General features: G+C 42.0%; 1 protein-coding gene across 1 annotated transcript; it reads left to right on the top strand.

Moving 5' to 3' along the window:
• The first annotated feature begins 93 nt into the window (after positions 1 to 93).
• On the top strand, positions 94 to 13,486 carry LOC131243769 (amino acid transporter AVT1D-like). Its single transcript, XM_058243337.1, has 11 exons — positions 94 to 453; positions 1,777 to 2,048; positions 4,387 to 4,601; positions 5,249 to 5,272; positions 5,664 to 5,844; positions 6,252 to 6,471; positions 6,978 to 7,113; positions 7,765 to 7,930; positions 12,239 to 12,282; positions 12,700 to 12,762; positions 13,070 to 13,486. The coding sequence occupies exons 1-11, from the start codon at positions 260 to 262 to the stop codon at positions 13,163 to 13,165; spliced, it is 1,611 nt and encodes a 536-aa protein (XP_058099320.1). The 5' UTR covers positions 94 to 259; the 3' UTR covers positions 13,166 to 13,486.
• Positions 13,487 to 13,726: the final 240 nt, after the last annotated feature.

Here is a 13,726-nt window from a genome sequence, read left to right as displayed (position 1 = left end):
TGTCTTTTTTGCTTCGAAAGAAACCTCTCGGTCTCTCTCTCTCTTCTAGTAGGACTCGATCTCAAGATGGGAATCCATTGTATTTAATATTATTTTTTTTCTTTTTCACTATCTCTTTCTCTACAAAAACTCCAACTCAAGACGGGAATCTGTTGAATCAGTTTGTTCTTTGTCAGCTTCATTGCAAGTGTTTGTTTTATTGAGAGAGAGAGAGAGAGAGAGAGAGAGAGAGAGAGAGAGAGAGAGAGAGGGCGAGGAAATGAAGGCAGAAGATAAAATGGGGCATGATCGGGGGATAGGGTTCGAGACGGACGACGAGGAGAACGAGGCTCAGATGGTTGGAGAGACAGAGGAGGAAGATGACGAATCCGATTATTCCAATTCCTCGTCATTCGAGCATTCCGATTCTAGGCTCAGTGAAGCTTATGGTACGTCCTGGCCCCAGTCCTATAGGTATGTCTCCTCTCTCTCTCTCTCTCTCTCTCTCTCAACTACAATGTGCGTTTGGCGCGGCTCACTAAGTTGTGGCAAGTCATTCGCAATGCACGCGCGAGGATCGGGACCGTTCAAATCGTGGGGCCGGTTGTGGATGGAGCATGTGTATTGGCCACGGGAATTCGCCTTTTGGACTGCTGGATGTATGGGACGGTTAGGATCGTCTGATGAATGGGGTCTTTTGCGAGATTTTTCATTGAGTTGGGGATTGTGATTTTGACGGTCCGGATCGGCGCGCATGCATGCATATTGTATGGCGGATGATTTGGTATGATCTTGTGAGTTGAGATACTTGCGGCCGTCTGATCGTCGTGATGTGTATCATTGATTAGATTTGTTCTGCCATCCATTTGGATGCCAGTGATCTGACGGTAGGGATCGTTGGGTTCGTGCAGTTCTGAGGCTTGGGCTGAATTGGGCCACCTGCTGAACGGTCTTGATTATCGGAGAACTCATCTAAATTCTTTCTGCAATCTACCCCAATCACAAGAGCTAAGGGGTGGGCTTGTGGGCCCGATTTGGCTCTCCACAGTTAGGTCTGTGGACTTTTCCAAGCCCTTTTTAAAGGCCAACCCTAATCCGGGCCCATCTGCACCCGATTCATGTCCATGCTACAGACCGGGCCTATAATTTTGGCCCCTGAAATGTGGTCTGGGCTTGGTCTCGGACGGGACCAGGCCCATCTGAAGCCAATATAACCTCCACACAGATGGACATGTGAGATCTTGGCCACTCATGAGGTGGGCCCCAATATGCTTATGGTAGAGGTTGCTTATATGCTGACTTTCAGTCAGTTTCAATGGGAAATCAAAGCTCTTCATATGGATAACACTTCTAAAAATCAGGAGCCTCAGTGAATTAACCCAAGTTCAAGAAGTGGTTTCCAATTCTAGTAATGATCTTGATTTGTTTCTTCTTAATACTATACATGTGGGGTCTATGGTTTGCTTTATTTGAGCCGTCTATCTGGTGGGCCATGCCAAGAATGGACCATGACACAACAAAAAAGGAAACAATCAGGAAGATCCCATTCTCCTTCCAACAAATGGTAAACTGAAAATAGGCCAGGTTACTGTATATGCATTTAACATCCATTAATTGGACTGCTAGGATTATCCAATTTGTTTGATTTCAGTATCCACAATATGGCCTACGAGATGGACGTGCTGGATTCGCCAACAACACTGCCATGTCTATGGTTGTGAATTGCAATGAACCAGATGCACCCTCCCATTTTCTTTGAACTTTAGTTGCAACTCTGAAGTAATTTTCAATGTGCAGGCCGTCGATAGACATGTACAGCACTGTAAGGACCCCTCCCAACCTCAGTTTTCTAGCTCACTCCTTGTCTTCTTCTATACACAAGAGAGTCTCGAGTCCGGATGCTTCCTTGCATAAGCCCTTCATTTCCACAACATCGGCCAGAGCATCCCCACGTTCTCCATCTTATCCTTCATTCCAAAGGACCCAATCGAGGAGCTCAGCCCCAAGGCTTTCATATCATGAACTAGAAGTATCCCGTCAATGCTCTTATGCTCAAGCAGTCCTTAATGGTAATAACCAAACTCACATTTCCCATACCAATCTGTATAAATGAACTTACATGTCTGCTCTTATGTATGGATTATCCATATCAATACACACGGGGTCATGCGTTCGAATGTATGTTTTGTACATCTATGTGAACTAGCACGTATCATAAATCACTTACTAGTAGGGACACAAACTCAACAGACTTTTCAAATTACCACCAATCATATGCATAAAAACAAGTAAAAGCATGTGCATGATCTACACCATGTAAGGATCAATTGTATATATATGCACTTGGAAGTAATTCGTGAAATGGAGCGGGTGGAATTGTTCTATACAGAAATGATATTTTGGTTGTTTTCAGTAGTACTTGAAAGGAACAAAGTATAATTTTGAGGCAGAGAAGTGGAAAAGCTGGATATTTCACTCACTTGGGTTTCATTTTAAAAATTGAGTCACTACCTGCTGACAGATTCATCAAAACTCGATTTAGGGGTAGCTCCAAATGCTACCTAAGTAATGGGTGTTTTCCAACAACTGCAATGAGACATTTCCTCAATAAAAGTCCATGGGATGAAGCTTTGGAAATATCCAATGATTTAGGACATTGAACCATTCATCTTCTTGCTTTCACGTGTTCTGAAACTCTCATGTGATTTTATCTAGTGCTCCATGCTCAAATGACATAGATAGGATTCATTAGTCTTTCATGTCCTCCTATGGATCAGCGCACATCCATTTGAATCCATCTTTGGCCTCCCCACTAATTTTCCCTTTATTAGACCTCGATTATCTTACTGTCTTCATTTTACCAAAATCATTGAGGTTGGGTTGGGATGCACGGGTGAATTGGATTTTGAAAGCTCAACTTAATAAAGAGGTAGTGACAAAATTCAATTTAAACGTTTCCGAGTATTCAAAATAAGTAGCCTCAAATTGAAATTGCATTTCTTTCAAGTCCAACTTGGAAGCCGCATACTCACAATTTTGGAGCTCAGTCCGTTGATATGACACTGGAAGAAAATCACAATTCCCCTATTTCTACTTTTTTAGACTTACAACTGCATTTCAGTTTGATGGTTTTTTCAAATGCACCATGGAGCTTTTGCATCGAATGCGAATCTTGACAGTGTATAAATCCGAAATTGCTACCTGAAGTTCTGGTGGTTGTACCGAAAAATCGTTTTTGCATCATGCTTCGAAGGGGTTTTACAAGATTATAAAGGTCTGTTGAGCGCCTCATGGCTTATGTCATAATAGATCTGAACCTATATAGAGTGGAATGGCGGAATAGGATTTATGTAGCTGAACCCATTTTGATTGGGATAGGGTTTAGATTATGATGATGATGATGATGATGATCAATTTGAAATTGCCTAGACACCCAAGTTCCTATCCGATACCAAGAATTCAAGAAGAAGTTTAGATACATGAAAGATGATAATATAAGAGCTTTCAAATATTTTTCTTCATTCACTTAAGAAGGATTGGACAACATGAAGCAAAGATCGAAGAAGACAAGAAAAATTGCATTGCTACTGATAAATGCTTGAGAACAATTCCGATGAGAAGTGACTTCTAAATTAAAATCACATGGATCTAATGAGGGGTAACAACATTTAAAACAACGTGCAAATCCACACAAAAATGAAGTCATTGCATGCTTGCCTGGATGATGCATGTACACAGAGATGGGATAGAAATTTTATGTTCATCGACTCAATGGTGTGGAGTGTACTAAGGTGTGTGTACACATGAGGTGTTGTATGATCCTTGATACAAGGATGTGCATATTGTACTCTTTTTTTTTGCAGTTTTACAAGTGGACCCATGGTTCAGCTATCAAGAGCGTTGGGTCCTTCCATGGATGTTCCATGCCCTACAAATGTGCTCAATAGAAAAATCCTAACCTTTCAGCAATAGACAGTCAAGGAGAGAGATGCAGCAATGGTCCAAATTCAACTCAAAGAACATCTAAAATTCAATCCATGGTGGGGCACAACATACCAATCTTCCAGATCACTGAACTATGGGTCCCACTTGTACAAACTTGAAGCCCAGGTGTACTATCAAAATCTTCAGGACATGGATCCTATAATTCCTTCATTAATACATTTCAATTGAACCTCAGGAATACATGTAAGCTTGCTTTCTCTTCTTTTCCCCTTTTACTAGATAACTGAATAGACTCCAAATTTTGTTAGTGTTCAAGGTTCCAATGGATTTTCTGCTTCCTTGTGCATATGTATGCATCTTTGCAGGTTCATCTGCATCTATTGTCTATGTACACCTGCGCCTGCTTGTGTGGGCATGTGCACTTTCATTGTTGGTCACTTAACAATGTCCTTTTCTCTACAGGAGTCAATATTCTATGTGGAGTAGGACTCCTTGCAACCCCTTATGCAATCAAAGAAGGTGGATGGATGGGGCTTTTGATACTTACGGGTTTTGGTGCTATCTCATGCTACACTGGGATTTTGCTGAAGTGGTGCTTAGAGAGCACTCCCGGGCTCCAAACTTATCCAGATATTGGGCAGGCTGCATTTGGAGTAGCAGGTCGCTTGACGATATCTGTAAGTCAATGAAAAGTAGCCTGTGCATCTTAGTATTGCTCATGCAATTACAAATGTTCAAAGGGAATGATCCCATTCCACGAGTTCTTAGGATACAAATTTGTTAAAATGGACACATGGATGGTCTGATTATTGAACTAGGTTGACCATTCGATCCAACCTACCGTCCATGGGCCACCAAACCAAAATTACACTTACTGGACACTCATGACCACTCGATCAGTGGCTTGTAAAATAGATGGTCAGATCAGTTATAACAGTAAGTTCCAACAATTATTCTAGATATTCAATCTAGCAGACCCCACTGCAGATATCTTTTCTGTCAAGAATCGCTTTGATCCAACAATCGTAATCATCCAATCAGTGGATTGTAAAATTGACAGTTAGAACAGAAATGGCCATTTTTTTATTGTTTAGGATCATCTGATGAGGGTGGTGAATGAAGAATCAGCTGGACATTATGGATGATCTTGATCAATGGTTTGGACTCTCCATTTTTACGTTAGAACTCATTTGCCACTTAGGATCTTTCCTCTAACATGAATATATATATATATATATATATATATATATGACTATGCCATTGCACATTATCAATACTATGTTGTTATAACGTAAGGCTGACTCATGAACTTTATTTCTTGCAGATAATTCTATACGTGGAGCTCTATGTAAGTTCAAGACTATCATCCTTACTTATTCATGGTTATTCCTCTGTTTCTTGTAAATGGGCAACAGCCTCAGATCATCGATTGGATGGGACTGAAAGATGTACCATGCTCCAAAAACCTCTAGAGTTGAGGATCCTAGTCTTCCATTCCTCAAGATTTTCTACCATTGAATCTGGCCGATGCTTTATTATTTCCTTCCTTAACCACATATTTACAGGTCACTGATAAAGGGTGAGGATTGTCTCAAAGGGAAGATTTTTGGAGAATGGTCCATCTGCGTTAGGGACCATCAGATTTACTGCCTGTGCAAACTCAAGGCACAAGGCTTGGTCAAGATCATGTAGTTCATCTTTGATCACAGCTTTAAGAACAAAGTGTCCTTCTTTTGCAGACATGTTGTGTGGAGTACATCACTCTAATGAGTGATAACTTGTCGGCATTGTTCCCAAATGCACATTTGAATTTTGCTGGAGTTCATCTAAATCCTCACCAGTTCTTTGCCGTATTGGCAACCATACTTGTTCTTCCGACTGTTTGGCTTCGAAATCTAAGTTTCCTTTCATACCTTTCAGGTTTTCCATCCCTTTCAAAGTTCTTACTTCCATGTCAATCACATTAGTTAATTTGGAGAGGCAACACATGCCAGCATGGTGTACATGTGGAAGATCCAATCCACTCATCAGGGCCTGTCCCACCTTATAGATGCACATTGCCCAAATATCAAGCTGGTTCATTCATCTCACCAGTCACATGTGCAGGCTGCATGTGTACGAATGTAAAGTTCTTTTAATTATCCATATTCTTATATACATTAGTGCTCACCTGTTGAGAAGCCTGGTCTTAATTTTGGGTGGTGGGGAACCTAGGAGGTGGGGCCCATCTGATGAACAGTGACCACCGATTTGCCATGTTGGCATGTGTGAAACAATAGACTGTTTGATTTTAGCTAGAATTCATGACCTCCATTTTTTTTAAACAGCTGGGGGAGTGATTGCATCATTGCTGGTGGTGATTTGCTTGTTGTGGGTCGGGGTGGTCGATCAAGTGGGGTTCCATCCAGGTGGGACTCTTTTGGACCTTGCAAACCTTCCTGTTGCACTTGGGCTATATGGTTTTTGCTACGCCGGGCATGCTGTTTTTCCAAACATATACTCGTCTATGAAGAAGCCAGCGGATTTCCCCTCAGTTCTAATAGCCAGGTGCAAACTTACAAGTATTTTTTTTTTATAATAATTTTCATAACTTAAAATAATAGATGATAGACCAAGTAGCACTACATAGAAATGGTTGATCTGTGCACTCTGGCCATGGATCCAACTGTTCTCTTAGTGCTTGGTGGACTGCCCCTTCAATGAGTCGTATACCCAAAAATGGCACCGACTGGAAGTTCATACCAATCCAATCATCACCCATCTTTTGACAATCAAGAAATTCTTAATGCAACTGTCTGCCTGGAAGAAAAAAGAAAAAAAATAGAAAAAAGGAAGAAGAAGAAGGTTGATTGAATGGTTAGAAAGAGTCAATTACTGCAGTATTTTTTTTGTGCTGCTGATCCATTCATGAGGTGGCCCATGAGTTGATTGGTTCAGATTGGTTGTCACGCTGGATCCATTCTCTATTCCAATTCATCATCATCATAATATTGTCATGTAGATGTGGCTCTGTTTTACTAAGATTGTTCTGATCATTATTTCTTTCATTACAGTTTCAGTATATGTTGGCTTCTGTATTCTGGGGTAGCTGTAGCTGGATATTTGATGTTTGGTGAATCCATCAAGTCCCAGTTCACTCTAAACATGCCACATCGATTCCTGGCTTCTAAAACCGCTGCTTGGACAACGGTATGAGAGACCAATATCCTTTTTTTACTATATTCGTATTACTTGTGTGGATTCAGCTGACTCAGTAGGAAAGGCTTTCCATGAGCCAGGCCAGCCTAAAGGACCAGTGAGCTGGGCTGCAAGTTAAGACATTTGGGTTGGACCTGAGATTAATTGAGGCCCAATAGATAAGGGCCCGTTTGGACGGACTTCAAAATGGCTGTTTGTAGACAAACCCTCGATTCTGATCGAGAAATGAGGGTTTCAAGGCCTGTTTGGAAAACCCACTTGAAATCGCTGATTTCAAAACCACTGAAAATGTTGGTTTTCCAGGGAAAAGATTGTGTGTGTGTGTGTGTGTGTGTGTGTGTGTGAATAGTTGTGTCCAAACAGGCCCTGAATGGGCTGAGCTCAGGCATTGGAGAGCTTTTAGTAAAGCTTATCTAACTCCATTGATCTGGCTAATAGACTGCTGGCTGGGCTGGGCTGGTGCACTAGGACTCATCTCAAATCCTTGCCTATCACTGAGTTTCAGAAACTAGTGACTGAACTTAACAAACTAGCCAACTCTGTATCAACTCTGGCGAGTCACATACTGAGTCATGCATTAACTACAAGTGAATGATCAGATTTGATGTTCAATGAGTTTGTATGGACTTGTCATTGTTGTAGGTTGTGAACCCTCTCACGAAGTACGCCTTGACGATCACGCCGGTCGCACTGAGTCTAGAGGAACTCGTGTCTTCACAACGTCTCAGATCTCATTTCATTTCGGTGCTCATCAGAACAGCTTTGGTTCTATCAACACTGTTTGTGGCACTCAAAATCCCATTCTTTGGTGAGAACTTCTTTCCACTTTGGGGTATTTTGTGTTGTTTTGTTATTCTTGTTTTTCCAGAGGTTTTCATGGTTCCATATGAACCTTTACATGGAGCACATGTGCCAATTTAGCATGTGTGTGAGGAATTTGGTGGACCACATGTACAGAAAGAATTGATGGTTAAAAAAGAAAACTGGCCAATGTAGACGTGTGTCCTGCCTTATGAGTCAACTGGCCAGATTTTTGCTTACGCTCATCTTCATGATGGGGGCCACTTTATGTGCGGCCCAGATGTCCCAAGTTTTTGAGGTAGTGAAATCTCATACACATGAAAACGCGTATGAGCATTTCCTTATAGGTAACGAGTAACGACTTTCCATTTCTCTTTCCTCTTGTACGGTAACATGCTAAGCCTAGTTTTCTTAGGTTTTGGATGTCTCTCTCTTGTGGGTGTTGTCTATATCAGGGATGTCTCTCTTGTGGATCCTCCTAATATTCTTTGGTGAGAGATTCTTTTTAGGATAGACGAGTTAAAGAGAGAGGTAAGTCTTGTGCTCTTCATTTCTCTTGCTTTAGTGAAGAGGAAAGTTCTGTGTTGTTGCCTTGTGGGTGTAGGCATATTAGCGAACCGCGTAAATCTATTTGCCTCTTGTCTCTTGTTTTTCTCTTTTGCTTCAGGATTTTTCTTTGACCATTTTCTTTTGTGGTTTTGCTGTGCTTGTGCCGATTGTGTGTGGGTGTGTATCTGCAACACCAAGGGCTTGCTAGGTTGGCATTTGTGCTGCATATGGATACGGAGTACGTTGGGGTTAGCAAAGCTTGTTCTAGTGGGATTTGGAATGTAGAAGGATTATTTAGTCAGTGGGACCCTGACAACAGGTTGGGCCTGTGGTGGGCTTATGCCTAGATCTTTTAACTGCTCCAGGTTTCCCTGTTCAAAATTTTGATTTTGCTTGGCCTGCACCCATTGACAGCCCTAGTCAATGAAACATCAGATTGGAGAATGTTCACTCCCCAAGTATAGGGTTGTGATGTAGTAATAAACTCGGTAAGACCGAGGTCGAATCCACAAGGACTGATACCTGTACGTTTCCTGAAACTAGGTAGAAATAGAACTAGTCTAGGATGCGATCTAAACCAAATAGAATTTAAGAAATAATTGTGGAATAATTATCTAAAACTTTAAGGAATTCAGAGGAAGGAAACTAGGGATTCAGAGGATCCACTTGTAGAGATCAGGGAGATCTTATGCCTGCATCAAGGATTATGGAATTTAAACTGAACTTACTTGATCTGGTTTTCAAGAGATGAAAGGTATATGAATTAGAATGGATTCCATCATCTAACCATGCCCAGGAGACAAAGCAAACAACAGGATTGAACTAATTACCAACCAATCAACAATGTATGAAGATCAGGAAGGGTACTATCATCCTACCATATCCATGGAACAATGATGAACAACAGGGCCTCCTGACGTCATAAACATCAAAAGAGAAAAAGAAATATTCAAAGCCATTGCAAATCCATTGTAATTTCAGTCACAACAGACCATTAAAGACTGAAATAATATTCTTTTAATAATCAACTTAAAACTAAGTTCAGTTCAGAAATTCAAATTAAACGCATGAGATAGTGTCTCCCATCTCGCTACAGGCTTCACCTCTTAGCCCTAGCTAAGAGGATTAGCCACACATGGATGAGCTGATTAAACAACAAAATAAAAATAAAACGGAAAAGAAAAGAAAAGAAGAAAACACTTATTCTTTCTTCACTCTCTCCCGTTCCAGCATCCTGTTCCAGCCAAGCCAACCTCTGGACACGTCTCTTCAATCCTTTCTCCAAATGGTTACAGCAGCAGACCACCTGTACTCTCTGTCTAAAACCCAAAAAACCGATCACCCTGCTCCCACGTCCAGCCTTACCTCAAGAAAACAAAACCCAAAACTGTCCGTTTCCAGCCAAGCTTTGGATCCCTCCGTCCCTCACACGCTCCACCTTTTGCTCCCGTCCTTCTCCCCTCAAAGCTCTCTCTTTTCTTCCTTTTATCCCTTGCTAGGGACGAAGGAGTGAGGTGTTGTATTCGAAACGGAAACAAATCCGTTTACGCAGACAGGGCTGACGCAGCCGAGAATTTCGCAGCCGGAAGAACGACATGGTCGGTGATGTTCACCGCGGATATCTTCGAGAAAACTTCCTTGCACGGTCGGTTTTCACTCCTGCTCCATCTGAATGGCTCGGATCATCGTGAGGTATGATGATGGTGGCCCACCAGAGTCGACGTAGCTTCCTGCTGCGGAACAGAGTCACCGCAAGTCGACTCTGCCACTGCGATGGCCCATTTTTTGAGGCCGAGTTGAAAATCCACTCCGTCCATTGAATGAGGAATGAAAAACCAGGTGGGAATGGCTGGTTTCGGATCAAACTTGGTGTGGCCCACGGATTTCTTCCTTGCACCGTCTATCCTGCGTTTACATGCACTGTACCTGTGTGTGTGTGCATGGGACAAAAAAGAAAGCTAGGCGATGGTTTTGGTCACCTCGCAGAGCATATGGACGGTTCTGATTTTCGAAACCTGTGATGGATGGGGCCCACTACACAAAAACGGACGAACAGTGTCCGCTCGCTGTTCTCCGCATGCGAGAAGGATCGGGTCAGCGCCGCTGACTCGATCGGCTTGATTAGGTGCACGTCGAGTGCACTTACGCACCGTGCACTGGCAATTCAATGGGGTCCACTCGTGATGAATCTGTGCAATCCTCTCCGTCCATCTTCTTCCCCTTTTACTTTAAGATGTTGAGTCCAAAACTGAAGCGCATTCAGAGATTAGGTGGGCCCCACTTGAGGTTTTAAAGGGCTGCTCTATCCGTTGAGCCACTTCCACAGCGATCCAACGGCTGATTTTTGATGCGTACGGTTAATTCATGATCATCAGGTCTCATAGAAAGTTTGGAGCCAATCGGACAGTGGGAACCCCATAATCCTGCATTCTGGATGTCTTTCAGGCCTGCTTGAGCTTCGGTTTTTCGATTTTTCCGGGTCCCTGATGTGTAATTCTGTTGATCTTGGGTCTCTGGAGTCCGTCTCATGCTTTGATGTCATTAGAGCGTTAAGTCCATGCTTTAAGCACCCTTTTCGGTCCAGGCTCGTACATACACTCTGCATTACAAACACGATTAATCAGACCATTAAGCGGTATTATGCGTGTAAATCTATGCAACAACTGGGTCTGATATGCAATATTTGACCCTCAACAGAGAACATCCTGATTATGACAAACTTAGATTAAAAAAATGAAAATAATAAGTGGGTCCATGCACAAAAATCCTCTAAACTAGAAGATCCTAGATGTCTAATCTTTGACCTTTTATTTTGGTTGAATGTGGCCCGCCGCTACTTTTTCTTAACCATCTATTTTCTTGACACCTAAGGTTAGGATTCTTCTGTCTTGGAGATCTTTGGTGCATGCACCAGTGAAAGTGGATTTGATCCTATCAAACAAGGATAGGAATGAAAGACCCTGTTGACAAATGGCAATCTTTAAATATAGTCCAGGCCTCCTTGGAAGATCTCCAGGGTGCAATCAGGCCTTGACTATCCTTAAGGCATTCAAGGCCTACTGAGAAGATCTTCACCATGCAATCAGGCCTCCTAGCATGAGTGGAGTGGATACAACAACATATCCTGGTCAGGTGAATTGTTCTGGGGGTGCAAGTATCCACATTGGACATTCATAGGTGCATGAGCTGGGCAGGAGTCAGATTAACTACTCCCTCGTAAGTAAAAAACCTCTAAGGAGACTTGAAGCTTGGCTAACGCCACCTTCTTTTGAAGCTGGCTGTCAAGCAGCGAGCAGAACTTGAAAAGTGAAGCGAGCCAGAGTAGCGCGAGCACCCCGGGTAGAGCCCTTGAAAAAATCATGACTGAGTTAACTTATTTTCTACCATTGATGAAATCTGATCAAGTCAACTCAACCAAGCTGAGTCAAGTTCTTGCAAGTTGCAAGGTTTCAACCTTAGGGGCAGGGAAAAAGATTCAAGCAAATAAACTACCAAAAGACATCTAAGAAACTGAATGAATATAAAACCATCAGACGGCCAACCAAATACATTGAGGAAATTTTCTGTCAAAACAATGTGGGATTATTGCGGTTGTGGAAGTAAGGAATTGATGCTTTGGATGGCTGAAACATCCAATGGTAACAACACGACGACTAAAGATTTATAACCATCCAACAAAACATAAAGAAAAATGTATTGTTATTATGTAAATCACATTCATTCTCTTTATTAGAATACCATTAAGCAAAAATGGTTTTGGTTGCAGGTTTTGTGATGGCGCTGCTTGGATCTCTCCTTACCATGATTGTGGTATGTTTCTCATCACATTGAGCCCTCTATGATATACCATCGATTCTTCAGTAATCCAGACCATTGGTCGTTTTTGCTCCACCATGAATGGACCATGGGCCCAAAAATCTCCCAGATTCGAAGATCACACCAGACAATCTTGGGACCTTTTTCCCAATGAATTTAGACCTTATCACATCTTTCTTCTTAACTATCCTTCTGTAGAGCACAAATTGAAAAGTTAAGATTGCTCTGTCCAAGTGAACTTATAGCTATCCATCTATGGTGGACCAAAATAGAGGAATGGTCTGGATTATCGCCCATGGGCCCTACTTATCAGAATATAAAAGCTGTGTGTATTGTGGATGGATGCGACCGATTACGCATCGCATAAATCCTGTCCCTAGAAGTTAAGCTTCTTATTGAATATTGTGGCAGGCGCTTATTTTCCCATGTGCTAGCTATCTCAGCATCATGAGAGGAAGAGTAAGCAGGTTTCAGGTAAGAGACATCATTGCAGCTGTGTAAAATAACCATGATCCATCCATACAAGTGGGCCCTTAGTTTACGATCCAGACTGTTGATTTGTTCAGAAAACCCATCCTTCAACCAATTGTATACAAATAAATGGTTAAGAAAAATACAGAAATAATATACGGCTGGTCCATGATATCAGCAGTCTGGATCATAGAGTCGTGGGTCCACTTGTGAGGATTGTGCTATACACGTCCCGATGCATCGAGGCCCTAGGATTTACTCTTCCTTGTGATTTTGTTCATTGCCAATCATCATCTCTTTCCTCCTTCAGGCTGCTGTGTGCATTTTGATTATCATGGTGGGGATCACAAGCGCATGCATTGGCTCGTATTCAGCTATCAAGAGAATAGCTGACAATATGGCGTGATCTGGGCTGTCAATGATCAGAATGTGGGTTGACCGGGTCCAGATCTTAGCTTGTGGGCCCAGGCCGTCTGGATGGGCCTATTAAAATTTGATTTGTTCAATCGGCCCATTGACAACCCTCTGTGTAATGGCACGAAAAAAGAATCATAGTAAAAAAACCAAATTTTCTCATACAAACCTAAATTCATGGATAATTTCTGATTTGGGCTCAATCACTTATTTCTTTTGTATTCTTTTTATGATATCAGACCGTTGATATGTTACCGACGGTTATGATCATTCCTTGTAATAGATGGTTTTTTTAACAATGTAGTTGTGCACTTGGCCGGCTTGTAATGTGCTTGATTATTTATTTGGACCTAAGTTTAAGGCCCAGGCCTATCTGAAGCATACATCAGCAGGGTGGACCATGCCCCAAATACAAATGGTTTTCAAATTGGTCTGAGCTTGAAGTATGTTGGGCCAGACCTGGAAGCATGAATAGCTGACTCAGCTAATAGTTGTAGAAGCTAGTCATGGAATATACGCATCACGGACGTGTCTGACATGATTCATTCGAGTT

The sequence above is a fragment of the Magnolia sinica genome, chromosome 4 (genome assembly GCF_029962835.1).
Source record: "Magnolia sinica isolate HGM2019 chromosome 4, MsV1, whole genome shotgun sequence".
Taxonomy (NCBI): Eukaryota; Viridiplantae; Streptophyta; class Magnoliopsida; order Magnoliales; family Magnoliaceae; genus Magnolia; species Magnolia sinica.
This window is presented reverse-complemented; position numbering and strand designations above follow the sequence as displayed.

Excerpts from the sequence above, each read along its gene's own strand:
- LOC131243769 (XM_058243337.1), top strand. The coding sequence starts at position 260 with ATGAAGGCAGAAGATAAAATGGGGCATGATCGGGGGATAGGGTTCGAG. Across the intron at positions 2,049-4,386 it reads TGCTCAAGCAGTCCTTAATG|GAGTCAATATTCTATGTGGA; the intron begins GTAATAACCAAA and ends TTTTCTCTACAG. Across the intron at positions 6,472-6,977 it reads CCCTCAGTTCTAATAGCCAG|TTTCAGTATATGTTGGCTTC; the intron begins GTGCAAACTTAC and ends CTTTCATTACAG.